General features: G+C 37.1%; 1 protein-coding gene across 1 annotated transcript in view; it reads left to right on the plus strand.

Annotated features, from left to right (window-relative positions):
- Window positions 1–4,641: 4,641 nt before the first annotated feature.
- The window catches only part of LOC117291943, a 37,699-nt gene continuing 21,654 nt past the window's right edge, over window positions 4,642–20,686 (plus strand). Inside the window, exon 1 of the mRNA XM_033773964.1 lies at window positions 4,642–5,059. Coding sequence (XP_033629855.1) covers window positions 4,761–5,059 — 299 coding nt within the window. The 5' untranslated portion in view covers window positions 4,642–4,760. The remainder of the gene's footprint in view (window positions 5,060–20,686) is intronic.

A 20,686-nucleotide genomic window follows, 5' to 3' on the forward strand; every position in this document is an offset into this window, starting at 1 on the left:
ATAAGCAAGTCACTACTATTATAACTACCACAAACTATATCTTACGCTATTGACCCTGCATATAACATACATCTCATAAGCAAGTCACTACTATTATAACTAATATCAAACTATAACTTACGCTATTGACCCTGCATATGCACTACTATAACTGCTATCAAACTATATATTACGCTATTGACCCTACATATCACATGCATCTCATAAGCAAGTCACTATATTATAACTAATATCAAACTATATCTTACGCTATTGGCCCTGCATATGACATACATCTCATAAGCAAGTCACTACTATTATAACTACCACAAACTATATCCTACGCTATTGACCCTGCATATAACATACATCTCATAAGCAAGTCACTACTATTATAACTACCACAAACTAAATCTTACGCTATTGACCCTGCATATGACATGCATCTCATAAGCAAGTCACTTCTATTATAACTACCACAAACTATATCTTACGCTATTGACCCTGCATATAACATACATCTCATAAGCAAGTCACTACTATTATAACTAATATCAAACTATATCTTACGCTATTGACCCTGCATATGACATGCATCTCATAAGAAAGTCACTACTATAACTGCTATCAAACTATATCTTACGCTATTGACCCTACATATCTCATGCATCTCATAAGCAAGTCACTATATTATAACTACTATCAAACTAAATCTTACGCTATTGGCCCTGCATATGACATACATCTCATAAGCAAGTCACTACTATTATAACTACCACAAACTATATATTACGCTATTGACCCTGCATATAACATACATCTCATAAGCAAGTCACTACTATTATAACTAATATCAAACTATATCTTACGCTAATGACCCTGCATATAACATGCATCTCATAAGCAAGTCACTACTATTATAACTACCACAAACTATATCTTACGCTATTGACCCTGCATATAACATACATCTCATAAGCAAGTCACTACTATTATAACTACTATTAAACTATATCTTACGCTATTGACCCTGCATATAACATGCATCTCATAAGCAAGTCACTACTTTTATAACTGCTATCAAACTATATCTACGCTATTGAACCTGCATATAACATACATTTCATAAGCAAGTCACTATTATAACTATAATCAAACTATATCTTACGTTATTGACCCTGCATATAACACGCTCATGATCAGCAAGTCTCAAATATTTATGACTACTATCAAACCTTACGCTATTGACCCTGTAAGTAAGTAAGCAAGTCAATACTAATACTATAACTACTATCAAACTATATCTTACGCTATTGGCCCTGCATATGACATGCATCTCATACGCTATATTACCCTGCATATAACATGGATATCGTAAGCAATTCACTACTGTTTATATAACTACTATAACAAACTATTTCTCCCAAACAAACATGCAACATAAACTTAAATATCCTTATTATAGCTCGTATCAGTACAATTTAATTCATTAACAACTTCAGTGAGCAGTTTCTACATTATCAAATAATTTACTACAAAGGAAACTGACAGGGTTTTTGTAAAACTAACTTCTTATAAAAAAAAGTAAAAAATTGACGGGACTTAATAATGACAAAGTCATTCAATACATTGTTATGAAACAATCGTATTTAAACTGTCCAACTGGACAATATGTTTACCAAATAACCTTAAAATAGTATTATGTTAAACAAATCCAGGACAAGTTATTTGCAAGTAGCAAAGTGATATGTTTTTCCTTTTTGAAGATCACTTCACCCCCCCCCCCCCCACCCCCCATCCCTTCAACAAGCACCTCCCTGACTGAACATTCTAAATCCCCTCAAGTAGAGAAGGAGGATCTAATAACATCGACTAAACATTGCGATGATCTTTTTCAACTTCACATCTTGACGGTTATTGACGCGGTCTATCGGTTCTATTTCATTATTGTATTCACATTGAAGTCCGGAATTTTTCAATTTAAACATTTGCTTTGAAAACATTCTCATTTTGAAAAAAGGCTTACTCTCCGTGAAACATGATCGTCATCGTAACCAGAAACGAGTCGAATATAGATTCAGTTGAAATTAAGGGATAAGATTTGTCACGTCGTGTATATACCTATGTCACAAAATGAACGCCTAAATTCCGTATCCGATGAGATAGTCCAAACACTGCCGTCGTTATTGTTGTATCGGGTTCTCACTTAATAATAAGACGAACGTCTTTATATTGCCTTCACTCATAGGTGGGACAAGAATAAGCTAATATTAAAAATGGGATCAATATGTGGTCTAAGCCAGGGCATGTACACGCCAAAGCCTCCCTGTGTTTGTGAGCTATATCCCCGGTGTCTATAGTAGCCACAGCAAAGCATCTATATTGCGAGGGAAATGTGTTGACATAGCTGATTAGGCTTTTCTACTTGGATGGAATATTTATTTATAGGACGAGGATACTTTGAGCCAAGGTTTAACGTGCTCCCGTTTCAACTGATGGGATATTTTATTAATGCTGTTACTATTTGGAGCCAGATGTCTTCACGCTCATGTTTCCTTTCCCCTTTTGAAATTCCCAATTTTAAAGATTGATTTTATATGATGGTTAAGTATACGCCAACTCAAAATCACCAGTTTGCTATGTCATTTTTAGCTAAACACTAGTCTCTGCAGCCTATGGCTATGTTTAAGGCAATACAGGAAGCAATGTTCATGTTTTTTAATCAATAGTCAATTGTCATCATTTTAAAATAAAGAACCACAAAAGCAATCGATGACTTATTTGGAATGTTGTGTTTAAAGCTAAATGCTCACCGCAAGCCTTTCCTTATCAAAACTAATGGTTTGACTTCCTTGTAGACCTATTCAATCATTAGGTGTTGCAAGTAACTCCATGTGCTTATTTTGCACTTCTACATCTGCTGGATACAGACACCCGAATTACTAATTATAGTTCTAATATTGCAAGACCATCATGAACACTTACAGCAAGTTCGCAGTAATATGCGAACCAGATCTAGTTAGACTCCTCTCTCCAGTAATGTGTATTGGTAACAAGGCTTCATTCAGCAATTGCATAAAACTCCATTAGTATCCTGATTTACCCTTTTCTCACCACATCATGAGCTGTTATTGTTGATTTATCTTCATGTCATCAACATACTCATTTATAGTTGTACCCAAAAGGCACTGGACACGTTTGGCAAGTGTCAACTACCAGTATTCTCATGTTGGTGTATCTCAACATAGTATAACAACAAATCTGTGAAAGTCTGGGCTCATTTTGGTCATTGAAGTTGCAAGAAAATAATGAAAGAAAATACACCCTTGTTGCATTACTTTGTGTGCTTTCAGATGCATAATAAAATGTTTTAGTCGATTACTTCGCAGAGGGAGCCGTTTCTTACAATGTTATTTTTAATACTATCAACAGTTCTCTATAGCTCTTTACCAAGTCATTTTTTAGCTGACACATCTTTAATAATAGACCCATTGCACTAGCAGCCATCGGTTGTCAAACGTGCACGAGTGAAGGGATGTTCATTGGCTGAGAGTCGTGTGCATCCAGCGCGTTACACGCATGCACTCGTCTATTGTTTTACATCAATTTATACGGTGGCCAATGACGTCATGTGAAATTCACCCGTAATGAACACAAGCAAGGCATCTATTTATCGCAATGCACTATTGGCGTCGAAACGTCAGACCATACACTATTTGTTGCGTTTATACCATGTCATTTTTGTTGGTAAGCAGTTTGAAACAGCTTTAAAAAAAAATCAAAAAGACGTGGTGCAAAATGCAGACCTCACCTAGTTATAGCCTACTCTTATCTGCACAGTTTCAAATCATATTAAATTAATATTTCATTAAATTTGTTCAACCACGTCGACGGACTTATCTTGTTTATGTATCATTTGGTCTGTGTGTAAACAACGCTAATTTAGAAGTAGATTTCCTGCCAATGGAAACGTTTTGCAACCAACAGGAGATTTTGGCGGTCAAATAGGTCTTTACATACGTACGTAAAAGAAACTATTATACGTCCAAATGTAGATATCATCATATGATACAGGAAGTTTAGAAAATAACATTCTCAAGCGTAAAATCTATGACGTAAATCAAATTCGATTATGTAGTTAACAAAATATATTGCCATGGACTAATAGAGAACTATATCACAGCACAAACCTATACAAAAATATATTACAAATATTTGTGTAGTTCTCATGCAACAATAAGCATCACGATTTCATAAAAAGGTAAATCAGCAAGTACATCTAAATTTGTAGCTGCCACAATACAATTTCCCGGTGAACACAAGTAGGCCTACGTAAATTTGAAATCATTCATGTAAATTCGGAACAGGACGACGTCATTGCCAATCAGACAGAGTCATCTTGGTGCGATTTTAATAACTAAGCGTGGGGTATGACGGCAGATCCTTTCAACAAGGAGGATTGACTGTTGATGTATACTTAAAAAAGACGAAGAAGAAGCCAGCAGTGAGCTATGAGTCTCTAGGGAGAAAAGAAACAATTAATAAAGCCTTGGGATGGTGGGGAGACAAAATATCCACCCCTACACTTGAATTGGTTTGAGCCGCGGATTCGCTGACTGACGTGACGTATCTGGTTTGAGTGTAAGGTGGCGCGCTTCCGCCAGTAAAAGATAGTAACATCATTTCGCCGCACACTGGACGGCAGGGCTGATAGAGTTCTCAAAAAGGGGTATGAATAACCTGCATTATCGGAAACTTTCTTTCTACACAGGAGCTACAGGATGCGGACGACCACTCTTTTCGTAATACAGACAGTAGTTGTTATCGGGTACTTCACCTGTTCGTCGACGGCAGCGGCCAATGCCTGCTGCAGGGGAACGTGTCATGACATCCCACCAGGTTGCAACTGCCCGTATAAGTCTTACTTGTGCGGGGAGTTGAACGCACTTACAATGGGAAAACGAAAAGCAGACGACACTTCTTATCTCCTGACGCAAGAACAGGAGACGCAACAACAAAACCAGCAGCGAAGAACGCAACAGACCCAACCCTGGGTTGACCGGCAACCAGATGACGACCGGTAAGTTAGCACGTTTCCACTCCATTTTCCATCCACAAAGACTTCGACTCAAAAGTTACCATAATTTTCACCTTTTCAGAACAAGCTATTAAAAAGGGGACAAAGTTGCAATAATTGTAGTTAAAGAATCAGCAGTCTTAAATTCACTCTATACAGCATGATTTGTCCAATACAGCATGGACCTGTGGTCAATTTGACAAAGGTAGTCCTTACTTAGAACCAGTCCTATGACTCTTTATGAGTATGTCCTTAAGGCTATGACTCGTCCTGACTCAAGTTAGGACGAGTAACTCGTCCTAACTCGAGACAGGACTACGGTCATAACTCTTTGTGAAACCATCCCAGATCTTCTACAAATTTTGAATGATCCTTGTGGATAGCTGGTTAAGGTACCAACGTGCAGCAATAATGAAAATTCATGCTCAACAATCATCTCGTTTTGACTGAGAATGATTCAATTAGTCAATAATTACACCAGCAATTAGCAATCTGCCGTTTTATCATTAGGCCTGTCCCTGCCAAATAAGCGCGACGAAAGCTACCCGTTTACCACCTGTCGTGCCGATACTCCCATCCAATGTGTAGCGCCACCTCTGGGCTGTACGGTCAAAATGCTCAAACACTATAACTTCTTCGCTAGTTCGCGAGTCTAGCTTTGTTTCCAAATTTCGTCCTCTACGATAAAGTGTTCATTTGTGAGTATAGTCTTATGATACGAAGTGCACTCGCCGGCTACATTTAACTACTGGTTCAGTATGCAAACTTCAACAGCTTCAGTAGCAGAAGACTCTTAATACTGGGTCTTTGTAAAATACTGGTACACATTGTTATCCTCAAAAAGGAGTGTTTGTCATTTTGTTCGCAGAACTAATTTTGGAAAACTGCTGTAATGAATGCACAAAATTAATAGTTTCATTGTAAAATGACGTTTAAATTGCCATACCAAAGTATGTAAAAGTCAGTCTTTGTTATCGATAAATAAGCCGGGTGGAAAACTGACTCGATAAGATTATTTAAAATTTGGGCTGAACAAAGTCAAAACTGACTCCAACTGAACCTGCGACCTCCGGATTAAAATGCCAGCGCTCTCCCGACTATAAGACATCTGTAAAGCTTAATCCGCGGCACACCTTTGAATACCATAATTGTGACAATTAAATTTTGGATTTTGAAACTAGACGTTTGAAGCTTCATTATGGATTTATAAATTTCTGAAAACCACGCACTACTGGTCGAAACTTGAATGAAATTCCCCTTGTATTGCGTAGCTTCGTACCCTGTGTGCCCTCTTTTTTTTTTTTACAGATTTCTAATGCAAGTTAAGAGTCTTTTCTTGAAAAATAAGCCGTCGGATTTTGAATAATATGAGCTGATCTTATGTAAGCTTAGCTGGAATGTTACTCGTTTAGGTGCGCTGTTCAAGTGGTCAGAGACTTTTGCTTTGACTATTGGAAAGGTCACCTTTTGTAATAACAGACGGCAATCGGCTTTTGGTTGAAATCAAATTTCATGTGTGAATGAACCGCAGGATACAATAGTTCAGTGAAATACAAACATTCTGACAATAGTCATAATTGACAATGACACACAAACTATGCAAAGTCAAATGCCAACCGGCGTAATTGATGGAGCACTTCTGAATTGGATATTGTTCGTGAGATGTTTTTTTACGGTGAATCTTTTTGAAAATTTAATATAAAGGTAGTGTCAAATTAAGTTATTTTTTTGTCAAAGATTATCGAGTGCCTACGGCGAAAGATGGGGGAGTGGAGGTATGTCTATTGTTGAAACAGGAATTATGCATGAAAGCCATTTCAGAAAGCAAATTTTTGCTTTTTTTTTACGGCCATTGTCTATCACTCATCTGTTGTTGCATCAAATGGGTTGCTTACTGAAATGAAGTCACAAAGTTAACATTTCACATTTCAGCCCTGCCATAGTTTATCTTCTAAATCTTTGATTGTTCGATCAGCAATCACTTGAAAACATGCAGTACCGGTATGATCCCAAGAAGACAAAATATGCATTATGCAAATGAGAAGTATTATGCTCAAAACCATAAATGAAGAACTAAAAGGGGAAAACAAGCAGCATGGCATTATAGTTGTAATTGTCTTGTTTGTTACACAATCTGATACACTAAATACGATCCAACCAACTCCAACAGTCAGTGATAATAACATATAAGAGTTTTTATACACACAATTCTGTATTAAAATACTATTTCCAAAGTTCTCAAAGTGATATCTATACTAATCTAATTTATGTATTTATGTACGTCATCTCTAACGAGGGTAAACTCCAATCAGCCCAAGCACTGCTTTCCATTGAGGCACTCAGTACCAACAACTTATTAGTATAAAACATTAAAGGCATAGACACTATTGGTAATTGTCAAAGACTAGCCTTCACAGTTGGTGTATCTCAACATATGCATAAAATAACAAACCTGTGAAAATTTGAGCTCAATCGGTCATCGAACTTGCGAGATAATAATGATAAAGAAAAACACCCTTGTCCAACGAAGTTGTGTACGTTTAGATGCTTGATTTCGAGACCTCAAGTTCTAAATCTGAGGTCTCGAAATCAAATTCATGGGAAATAACTTCTTTCTCGAAAACTACGTCACTTCAGAGGGAGCCGTTTTTCACAATGTTTTATACCTATAACCTCTCCCCATAACTCGTCACCAAGAAAGGTTTTATGCCAATAATTATTTTGAGTAATTACCAATAGTGTCCACTGCCTTTAAGGTACGTATTACACCACAAAAATTGTTAAAAAGGAAAGACACCTTGGTCTCCATCCTAAATAGCAAATCGCGCCTCTGTCCATTGGGTTCACAGAATCTCATTCCTGTAGTGTCTGGTAGTGTGTACAATCAATATACATACACTTATTGCAATTAACTGCAATTTCTGATCTGAATGAAGATGATTTCATTTAAGGTTATAAAACAAGAACATCGATTCAAGAGACGCATTGTTTCAACAGCTTGATAAATACAGTACAGCCGAACTACAGACAACTGGTCGCTAAAATTATCGAGCGGTTAACACCATGAGATAAGGCATCGAGCAATCGCCAACAGCCAAACGTAATTATTTCAAAGCCCCATTTCAAAAATGTTTTTCAGATTTTAGGAGCCATGGAGTTTCGAGATTGTGGAATCATTCATATTTTAGTCAGACACGTACAGTGGTAGTACGTGGGAGATGATTTGGGATTTAAGACGGGGCGTTGAAAAATTGATTTTTAATATTTAACTTGTTTTCAACAGATAAATAGTTAAGTGTTTAAAGATTCGTTTATGGCCTTAAGCATGCCCTCAACTGGTTTGGTAATTCATCAACATGCTCATTTATCATTAAGCAAGGCCTGCAACTCAAAATAATACTATAGTTGGAAGACGAAAATATGTGAGTTGGGGCTCGGAGTAGAAGAAATCGAAATTAAAATATTGAACAGTTATCCGGATCGGAAGTTCTTAAATGGATTTGTAAAGTTAAAAACATACCATCATTTCGATTTTGCTAAAAAAGATAATGGGATGGGTAACGATCCTCGAATAAATTTATTTCTTTGTTTTGCAGCTAATTTTCATTTTGAAGATAAAACATATTTTAATGCGTCATAATGTTTTGAGGATATGAAACACATTCTCAAAGACAAAGTATATATTTTTTTTTTTTTTTTTTTTTTACCAATAAATTATGTTAAAGGATTTGGGTACCTTTTCAAAATGTCCATAGATTTACATTAAACTTACAGGGTTTGAAGATAATGATAGTGGAAAGCTTCCCTTTCAAATTTTACTTACTGAGGTGCTGTAGTTTTTGAGAAATGAGTAAAACAATGTCATGAAAATACGTTTGTAAATGATTAAAATAATGCTCGTCTCATTAGACGAAAATTATTTTCATGACATCGTTTTACTCATTTCCCAAAAACTACAACACCTCAGCACGTAATATTTTCAGGGAAGCTTTCTACTATCATTATCTTCAAACTGTGTAAGTGTAGTGTAAATATGTGGACATTGTGTTTTTTGTCCTACAAAAGTTACATAGACCCTTTAATCCAGAGCGAGTATGTCCACGCAGGAACAAAAATCCAAGTAGGAATACACAATCTAAAAAGCGTTTTTAGATTCAAATTTTGGGACAAAAAAGCTGATATCTTTTTACATTACTGAAATAGTTTACAAAACGCCTGACACCATCGAAAGCTTAGGCTTTTACTAACCCACTTTTATTTAAGAGTGATTACCAAAATATATTATACATTCCCTTAAAAAAAAACAAGATCACAGTTACGGTGGCATTAGTTCCACCTCACTGGAAACAGCACCGTCTTTCACAAGAAAACCCAACTTTGATAATTTATTTTTCACTCTTAGAACAAGCTTCATCCCCGAATAAGATATGCTTCAGAATATGTTGTGACTATTCTACACGTATTGGCCAACACCTATCACAACAGAGGACCATGTGTGATGACGTATACAGGGTGATTTCCATCCCCATTTGAAACAACAATATTTTCGACCGGATCTCTCTCGTCGAACTTTTTAAATTCATACAGGCATGAGTTGTGATGGGGATAAATAATGGCTGCATGCGCTATTACCTATTGGACACTGTGGTTGTGAGAACACACAACCTGGATATGTCCAGGAACAAAGTGTAGTGCTATTCACACGACAGCAGTTTAACTGGGGTCCCTTGCTTAATTTTAGCTTTGTTTGTCAAATGTAGCAATGGGGAACAAGATCTTGCAAGACAAAACAAGAATGGTTGTCCTTTCACACGAGGTACATTTTGTAACATTTTTACAACCAAGCTACGAGTTATCAAGGGACCCTTGCTAAATTGCGCTTGTGTGAAAGAGGTTATGTCGTCAACTACCCCTCCACCCTAACACCCCACCCACTCCAGGCATGACACGTTAAGCACTGATGCAACACTGACTTGTATCGACTGTCTTGCTACTGTTATTAGGTTAAGACCTGGATTTGACCATAGATACCCGAGGCAATGTAATGTTTTCCCGTGTATTAGTAATCATTCGGTTTGCTGTCTTTGTAAACTAAGTTTTCAGGCGAAAAGCTTTTCCTTTCTTTCTTTCTTTTGGCGGGAGAAGGGTGGTACTAGGATTAATCATGCGTTGAGTGCCGAAGAAGTGAAGGGAATGATAGAGCAGAGATGGTTTGAATTTTGGGTGATATGATACGGTATTGTAAAGACACTGCGGCTAGAAAAACTTAACTACAACACTGCATAATGATTAAGAAAGGGCATTGTGTGCAAGTTGAGTTTGATGTAATCTTCGTTGTTGTTCATTCTGATACTTTTTATAAGTGGACAAAAACAAAGGAAGATGTTATTTTCTTTAAGGCAAGTTATAATGAAGGGGTTTCTAACATGTTGATGACTTTATTGCACATTAACCGGTTCTCTTCCGAGTCTTAGTAAGTACAAAACATATGTAATTGTTCTAAATGAACGAATCTATATAAGCGGTTTACACATTAATGGTAAATCCCCAACCTACATTTGATTACAACAGTGCTAAAATACAGTACTGTTTTACCGCACACGATATCACTTTGCGGTCACACTAAACTGTGATACTGCGATAAATGATTGATGTATTTCGGTTTTAAAAAAGAGTCCCATATAAATTATTTTGTTGGACTTCAAACGCTCTAGTCCATTTGATATTGACAAGGTGTCAGTATGCTGGACATTGTTCTCCGACCCACAGCATTGTCACATCACAGGCACACTCAGACAGGTATATCTTATTTCACTTCACCGTTTGCAGACGAAACACTTTAGTGGCCCACGAGACTCCCTTTCTCAGAAGATTATGACATTGAATTCGTAATACTTCCTCTCCCACAGAGTGCCTTCGAAATTTGCCATTGGTAAATTTCATCGTGTGAAATGCCCTGTGTGCCCTTCCTAAGGTACATTTGCCGAGAAGCAGGCCGGTTCATTTGTTTTTGCTGAATGAATCCGGTCTTATTTTCACAAAGATGTTTAAAGACTCTAGACACTATTTGGTAATTGTCAAAGACCAGTCTGCTCCCCTTTGGTGTATCTCAACATATGTATGAAACAACAAACCTGTTCAAATTTGAGCTCAATTGGTCATCGAAGTTGCGAGATATTAAAGAAAGAAAAAAAAACCATGTCACACGAAGTTGTGTGCTTTTAGATGGTTGATTTCGAGACCTCCAATTCTAAATCTGAGGTCTCGATATCAAATTCGTTGAAAATTACTTCAGAGGGAGCCGTTTCTCACAAGGTTTTTGTCTATCAACCTCTCCCCATTACTCGTCACCAAGTAAGGTTTTATGCTCGTAATTATTTTGAGTAATAACCAATAGTGTCCACTGCCTTTAACATAAAGTTTTGCGTAGCAACTTCCAATGTTAAGCCAAAATTATAGGTACCAGTCACACCAATGGTAAATGTACGGTATTTTGGCTGGTAACCTATTTTTGGTATAGGCAACCATTTCTATGCTTAGCAAGCTTTTGTTCTTACATGCTCTATGCAATTGGGCCCTAGTTCTCAAGAGTTTCAAGCAAATATTAACATCTCCTGCTTTTTTGTCACGTGCAAACTACCCCAAATTTATTTCTTGATACATATTGAATTGTTAATGGTATTGATTAATGAACACACAATAATTGAGCTGCACCTGTATAAAATGATGGTCTGTTTTGTTTTGCAGGTTAACAAAAAAAAAACACCGCGTTTCAATGTCGTTCCTTTAAGACATGGTCACTTCCTTTAATGTAAACATATTGAACTGCACTGTCTTTTACTGCATGGTAACTGAACAAGCTCAACAATCTGTGATGCAGTGCGAAAAAAAGTGCCCGCTTATCCATCACGTTTCGGCTCGGTCAAGTTAAACCATGTAGAAAGCTACAGTCCAACTGCGTTATGGTAGAAAATTGATTCCCCTTCTATGCACAGAACAGTAATTGTATAAAGGATGGTAAAGAAAGAGGCAGGCAAAACACATAGAGTAACTTTCGGTTAACAAAAGGTGTGGCCTGACCTCGTACAAACAGACATTAGTCCTCGCTGTGTCTGACATCAATTTTGGATGTATATATTTATATATAGGATCAAACATCAACTACTTCTTTCTGATCTTCATTAAGATTGCTGGCTCTTCAAAACAATAGAAGGTCACGAAGTGACATTTCTGGAATTGGTATACATGGAAATAATAGCAATTCTTTGAATGAAAAGACTGGGATGGTCTCCAGTAATGACATTGCTGAATGTGAGTGAAAAACTCTAAAAGGTAAACTAAAAGCTAATTCAACGGTATAGACCGAAACATAACTACTCGTACTGCAGTATTAACTAGGTCTATGCCAATACTTTGTAATCAGAATTGTATATACGCAACAACTGTCTGACAATAATGGCCGAAAAAACTCAAAGAAAAGAAGTTCCGTGTGGTAGAGAAAGTCACACACCATGACATGAATCGTGAGTGGAATGATTTGAAAGTCAACCGTAGCACTTTTGTGGTTGTGGTAAATTCCATATTTAACCGTCATTCTATATTTAAGTATTTGATGGGGGGATTTGTAGGAAGAGCGCGGACTGACAAGACAGTTTTTGAACTGACTGATCTGGGAAAGCATGAATCTAATATGATGACACTATACCTCAACCATCAGACTTCGGCCCCTAATGCATCCCTCAATCGATAATAAAAGACATTTACTACAAAGCCTATCCCACTTGCATGGTAGATATATCGGTCAAGGGAAACAGAGTGAAGTGTACTAAGTGCCTGAATTCTAGCCTTTATATTGTTACTAGCAACATGCATGGACGGCTCCTATCGAGGTATCATCTTCACAGTTACTTAAGGAATGTCTCTTTTGTATTATGATACCTTTCCCTCCGAACATCCTAAATGCATAGGGCATAAAGACTAATCGGATGGGTTCATCGTTAGGTTTTGCTATATTCAATTAAAACAAAAGACGCAATGACTTGAGGTGAAGTTTTGAAGAAAAGAAATACGCATGACGTAGCATCGATCAATCGGTACCTCTGGGTTGCCAACGGAAAGTGATTTTGAAGTTTGACCAGAACGATAGCATGGAGCTAATGGGTTCTAACCGTGCACCCGCATAGACATTATCACTTCGTAGTATAGACAGACTGCAAAAATTCACTTAAACCCCAAACACCCACCAACATCCGTGTGTTACATTCTGATATCTCTAATAGCCACACACACACAAACCTCGGTTGACAATATATAATTGCTTATAAAGCCACTGGACACTATTGGTAATTACTCAAAATAATTTTTAGCATAAAAAAACTTACTTGGTAACGAGCAACGGAGAGCTGTTGATAGTATAAAACATTGTGAGAAACGGCACCCTCTGAAGTAACGTTGTTTTTGAGAAAGAGGTAATTTCTCACTAAAATAATTATTTGAGCTGAATAAGAAACCTCAGCTGAGGTATCGAATTCAAGGCATCTGAAAGCACACAACTTGTGTGACGAGGGTGTTTTTTCTTGCATCATTCTCTCGCAACTTAGACGAGCAATTGAGTCTAAATTTTCACAGATTTGTTATCATATGTATATGTAGGGATACACCAAGTGAAAGTACTAGCCTTTGACAGTTATTGTACGTGTCCAGTGCCTTTCAGGCCTTAAGAAGCCCCCGCTCTAATATCTAAATTTCGCTGATCCGCTGCAGCTCCGTTGAGTATTAAAAAACAGGAGTTATTTTTAAAAGACCCATAAATTAGTTTGGCCTTGACTTATCGAGGTTTTCAATATTGATTTCTGAAAAACCGACCTGGATCTGATAACTTAATTGAAACCACAAGAGAATAATATTAAAAATATACTACAATAAAATCAACGAAAAAGCTTAATATTGACTAGTATTATTTTGAGAAAATAATACAATTTTTTTTATTACAATTAAATTAAATTGCTGTTTTGCTACAAACATTCTATTTTTATACACACAAGTGCTCCATTTCTATAGTAAGATTTGCACACGAGGCACCCTGGGTTCTATTATGGGAACATGCGTCATAGCTAGGATACCAAACAACATTTCGATGATTTGAGACCTAAAATAGACGGTAATTTGCCCTTTCTTGTTTAGATTTGACATTAGCCGAAGGTAAGGAAACCTTTTCACAATTGCATCTTACTTTATTTGTATCTTATAACCGTTTAATTTTTTTTTAATCCTATGTATAATTTAGAACTAACATCGGGAAATTTCATTTCAAAAGGTGGTCGCGTTTTTGACTGATATCGTCGGAAATCCGGGGGTGGATTTCACAAAGGTAGTCCTAACTTAGGACTAGTCCTATGGCAATGCTAAGAGATAGGACTGGTCCTAAGTTAGGACCAGTAACTCATCCTAACTTAGGATTGGTCCTATCTCTTAGCATTGCCTAGGACTGGTCCTAATTTAGGACTACCTTTGTGAAATCCACCCCGGAGCGAATAAAATGTCCACATAGGAAGAATATTCCAAATACAAAATCTGGGAAGCGTTACTCACTAACGCTTGCCTTCCCAGATTTTGGGGGCAAATAGCTGTTATCCGTTAACATATCCACACTGCTTCGAAGTGAAATGTTTCTAAAAAAGCTTTATACTGTTTATTGTTTTTCAAAATGCTATTTAATGTTTCTATAAATGCTTTATACTATTGCCCGTCAACTGTAAGAGTCAGTACCTTTCCTTTAAACCATTCTTTTGTGCGCCCATCCCAATTACCGTTTATAAAAAAAATTATGTTCAGAAGAAGAATGAAAACTAACTGACTACTTTATATGATCTCAGTCTCGTTGATATCTCCTAAGAAAAAAATGATGAAGTATTTCCCCCTCGGGGCATCGAAGTTAAATTATTTACTTTGATAGCCTCATTTCAGTACATCAAACCGGGTGAGTAATGTGAAGGGAGACACTCCCGTAGCAATTTGGAGCTGACCTTCTGTGTCCTGTAACTGGTTCTTCACAGAAGCTAATCATGGTTTATATTATGTTGATATGCCAGGCATCAGTGTTGCTTAGTGTGGATCGAAGTTATTACATCTCAGCATTCGATAAAAGGCCAATTGGATGATAAGAGAATTCGAGTGTGCTCACCCGAACCTGATCAGACAATTTAAATTGCGGAGCGCGCACCACTCACAGAAGGCTGAAAGAACTGGGATACAAGATTAAGGCTTGTGTTAAATGGTAATTGTCGAAGACTAGTCTTCTCACTTAGTGTATCTCAACATTATGTATAAAATAACAAACCTGTGAAAATTTGAGCTCAATCGGTCGTCAAAGTTGCGAGATAGTAATGAAAGAAAAAAACACGCTGGTCACACGAAGTTGTGTGCGTTTAGATGGTTGATTTCGAGACCTCAAGTTCTAAATCTGAGGTCTCGAAATCAAATTCGTGGATAATTACTTCTTTCTCAAAAACTATGGCACTTCAGAGGGAGCCGTTTCTCACAATGTTTTATACCATCAACCTCTCCCCATTACTCGTCACCAAGAAAGGTTTTTTGCTAATAAATATTTTGAGTAATTACCAATAGTGTCCACTGCCTTTAACGTTAAATGTATAAACTATATCCTATTTTAAAAGCCATATTCACAACTTTCGGATGAGGATAATTAATAGCTACATTACTTCACAAGAATCTCAAAAGCTCAGACATTGAACACAAAAATATCCTTTTAACGCGGCATCGGTGTTATTATTACGTTGTTATTGGTCAAGTCAGCAAAGAAAACACCACCATCGGTATCCGGCGATAGGAATTAAGCCTACATATAATTCATTTATATTGCCACAGTTAATTAAATAATGGCGGCGAATAACAAACACAAAGTTCGGCTTCAATGATGTTAGAAATGTACAGGCTTAGTGAATAGTCTACTATATTAGAGTATTTGTCTATCGAGTCTGAAGGATACTGCAGCGATATATATTCCTATAGGAATTGATACTCAATCTGATGACAAGCATAATAATTAATGGTTTCTTTTGTGTTTCTGTTCTGTGTGTAATTCAAATAAACATCTCTGAGGACCCATTCACTTCTGAACCGTAGTCCGTTTTGCTTCCACGTGAGCTATCTGTGTTTTCACTTTTTAGTTGAAGGTGTGTGTTTTTTTTGTTGGTTTCAATGTGTCCGGGTTTAGTAATGACTACTGACGTGGAAACTTTTTCTCACGACATCGGAAAAATCTGCAGTTATTAATTATTTTTTTTTGCAACGTTTGGAGTTGCTTTTATGACCTCACTGACCGATAACAGTTGATGTGGACCCCTTGAGAAAACAGCGCTACTAATAGTGATTTGTTATTTTAAAGCAGCTTGTGTACACAGTAGAATGAATGTAACTGTATTGCGTTTTATTATTGTACAGTCTGGGGATATAAATACAATCAGTCAACTGCATCTTGGTGTTTTTCCTTCTTGTTTGGCTGCAAAATTATCACGTTTTGATGAAAATAATCATTAAGGCTCTAAAAATGTAATGAACGAATCCGTGAAGACCCTCATTTAAGTACAAGCAATACCAAAGGGCAGAAATGTTCAACCAACAACATCGTATAAGGTGACTCTCACTTGGGGTAAATTTCACGTTTACAGTTACACAAGAGATTTATATTTCAAAAGAACTTTACTTCGTGTATATATTATAAGTGTAGTAAATCCCCCCAAAATACGCTTTGGCCCCTAAAGAGAACATTTTGACACAAACTAACAAAAAATTCAAATACAAAAGTTATAAAAAGCACTTCCTGTTTTGTTATATTTACCACAACAAAAAAGATTCCCTATAGCAAACAATCAATTGTTTATCCTTCATAATATAGATATCCAGTTCTATCTCCCTCGAATAGAAGGTATTTTTGCAGTTTCATCAGAGTTTTTTGGAAATTTAGTAAATAGTGTGAAATGATTTCAATAAAGGCGTGCGTGAAACATTAACCGTTGTGTCAACAGCACGCAGTGTTGAGTTTCGCCAGGGTCCTGGACCCATCTCTTCTTCTATTCTGGTGTTTCATAACTCTATTGTCAGATCCACATCTCACGCCGCTCTCCGTGTGTTTGGTAGTTTCTCATTCAATTGGAACATAAAGAACTGCAGGGTTTAAGGTGCTCGCAGACGGAGTTGGGTATCACGATGTTTTCTTTAGGGAGTGTGGATGCAAGGATTTTGAGGTTTTTCAAGCCTTTTTAGGTGGGGTATTGAATTTGTCTCTGCCTGCCTAAAAATGGCAAAACAGTCTCACGTCTCCGGAGACGAACATTATTTTACCACGTAAAACGTACTTACGCGACTCTGTTATTTTCATCGTTTTGTTTTCCTCTAAAAAACTTGACGACAAATGAAGCTGAAACTTCCCCTTAATTATATAACATACATCTTCATTCACAATGAGTATGGATTGATGTCATTGCCTAAAACTTGCAAAGGTACAAAATGTATCAAAACCCTTTAAAAGCTTTAAAATAACAAAGAATATAGACAATACCTCCATTGGTCACAGCCCTTCTCTTCAGGACAGTCACACCCAGATAAAAGTTCGTTTAAGCATACTCTAGGCTTCTAACTCACATAGAAGCAGTTGCCCTTTTCGTGTTGTCTTCAATGAACTGTACGACTCTTTATAATTGCATTGTGGGCCCTGGTTGTTTTGTGATTGAAGCTGAGGGGCAAAATGGTATTGGGCAGACATTAATGCCTCTGGGCAAGTATGGGGGAAATAAATTACATCTTGCTGAATAAATCTGGTGTCATGTGCTATACAATCCATACGAAGGAGCCACTTAATTAGTTGGTTCAAACACAGAAAGATTGTTTTGAAGTTGATCTATCGGCTGCAAAAACTGGGTGTTAAAGCTGACACCCGGGTGTTGTCATTTGTATGGAGATACCCCCAAAATAATCAAAAGTGTGGGTGTTAAAACAACACAGATTTTAAAGTGATATTTTAACACCATATATGTGTTATTTTGGTTATCTCTGCTGTATGTATGTAACAACACCCATGTTATCGATTTTAACAACCCGGTTTTGCAGTGATGACGTCTATATACAAAGAGAGGGTGTTAGTTTTTTACTCGTTTTTTTTTCTTTTTCTTATGGGTTTGATTTCAAATTGTTCTGTCCCTTACTAATTTACAGTTTTTTGTTCTCATGGGTTTATTTCAAATAAGTCTATCCCTTTGCACGTCTCAAACTTACGGGTTTTGTTTCAAATTGGTCTACCCCTTACTTCTCACGCCATTGAGCTATCTAACCTACTGCACTATCATGACATCCTGTGACTCAGAATGTTGTTGGTTCAGTTCCAGCTGACCTTGGAAAACAAAGTTATACAAATTGTTTTAAAGTTATGACGTTTTAGTTTCCCAAAGCACCAGAGCGTGATGGGATACTTTTGTGTTCTGCCGGGTAGGCCTACGACGTTCGTTTATTGAATAAAAAGAAAGCAAGTCTCTTTTGCCTCATGGATTCGCTCCTACACAAACTCTTCAGGGAATGTGTTTAATACAATATGACACCAATGGTCCATACAAACGTCCATACGCCAGAAGCAAATGCATAAAAGTCACAATTAAATGACACGCATCTGTGAATAAAATATAATTATGCAAAACCTGGGACTGTTTAAACTTCGCCCATGGCGTCAATATCGGCAAGTTTGTGTCCCGACGTTTAGAAGTCGTTTCTTTTATTTCTTCAATAAAATGTTATGACTGTTCACACAAAAAAGTAAGTGGATATCGCAATGTAGATATTGCACACTCATTGCAACATTCTGACGGGTGCAATGAATTAGACACACTCAAACCCTCATTCAATATGTTGATTGGAGATTATTTGTTTTCATTTGAAGCTACATCACTAAACTACAGTCATCAAGACAATATTGCTATGTCTAACTGTGTAACCAGACACTTTCATGGGGAGGGGGAGGTGGCGTGGAGCAGGGGAAGACGTTTTAGGGCTATTTCAATTGCGCATTTTTTTGTCTATCTCATTTGCAGGTAAGGGAGGAGAAATTTTTAGCGAGGAAGGGTGGCTCCCCCATCTCAACCCCCCCCCCCCTCCTTCCGTAGATCATTGTGTTCCGCGTCGAGATTTTAGTGGTTTAATCGTTTGTTTGTATACAAAAACAAAATTGCACGGAATGTTTTGTCATGCAGAATTAACAAAAGAAACAGTCGGTGAAAATGAACCAATCCGAATGATTTCAATGATCCCATTGTACACATTTGTTTTCGCTGAGCCTTTTGAGTATAGGGAGGTGTCAAAAAAAAAAATCATTGAATCCTCATTATACGTAGCGTTAATGGAGACTGTCAAGATTCAGTTTGGTGTGAATCGTCACATTCAAAGTGTCTCTAATGCGACTACCATCACAATTTTAATCGCCCCATTTCCAGTCAATAACATTTATGTGTTGGCAAGACAAGTTCTCCGAAGAACATAATCTAACCTGGCAAATAGATAGACACGTGGTGCTACAAAAAAAACCAAACACATATTGATACCTCACCATGCTATGCCTCAAATCCCATTAACAACTTTGTCATCGCAGTAGTTGTCCAGAACACAGCAAACACGTCACAACAAAAGTTTGACGTCACACGTTCAATTTCTACATCCTTCTGGTAAGGTTGGCGTTATTCTATTACAAACCACACTCACAAACCCATCTCACAGAATCTCAGATGCCCAAAAGCAATGCATTGAGAAATTTGTGTTTGTTTTAAGGTAGGAATGAGAAGTTTATAGCTCAGTTATGTCAGTCTCCCTAAACTTGAAAAAAAAAAAAAACAGTTTTTCTTTCTTTAAAGGCAGTGGACACTTTTGGTAATTACTCAAAATAATTATTGGCATAAAACCTTTCTTGGTGACGAGTAATGGGGAAAGGTCGATGGTATAAAACATTGTGTGAAACGGCTCCCTCTGAAGTGACATAGTTTTCGAGAAAGAAGTAGTTTTACACAAATTTGATTTCGAGACCTCAGATTTAGAACTTGAGGTCTCGAAATCAAGCATCTGAAAGCACACATCTTCGTGTGACAAGGGTTATTTTTCTTTCACTCATATCTCGCAACTTGGACGACCAATTGAGCTAAAATTTTGACAGGTTTGTTGTTTTATGCATATGTTTAGATACACCAAGTGAGAAGACTGGTCTTTGACAATTACCAATAGTTTCCAATGCCTTTAATTCTTTCTTATTGTTGATAGTATAAAACATTGGGATAAACGGCTCCCTCTGAAGTAACGTAGTTTCTGAGAAAATTGTAATTTCACACTCAAATATTTCAATGCTTCAGGCCTGAAGCCTTCTAATATACATTTGAAAGCAGAACAATTTGTGCAACAAGGCTGTTTTATGAATTTGTTGGAATACACCAAGTGAAAATAAAGGTCTTTGACAATTACCAAAGGTGTACAGCGCGATAAAATAGTGAAAGGAGCTTGCTGCTAATGTGTTGTGTAAGTTCATTAAGCATTAAGGCGGATGCTATGCACTGTGTACGCAAATGCAACACAATGCAGCAG

The sequence above is a fragment of the Asterias rubens genome, chromosome 6 (genome assembly GCF_902459465.1).
Source record: "Asterias rubens chromosome 6, eAstRub1.3, whole genome shotgun sequence".
Classification (NCBI taxonomy): Eukaryota; Metazoa; Echinodermata; class Asteroidea; order Forcipulatida; family Asteriidae; genus Asterias; species Asterias rubens.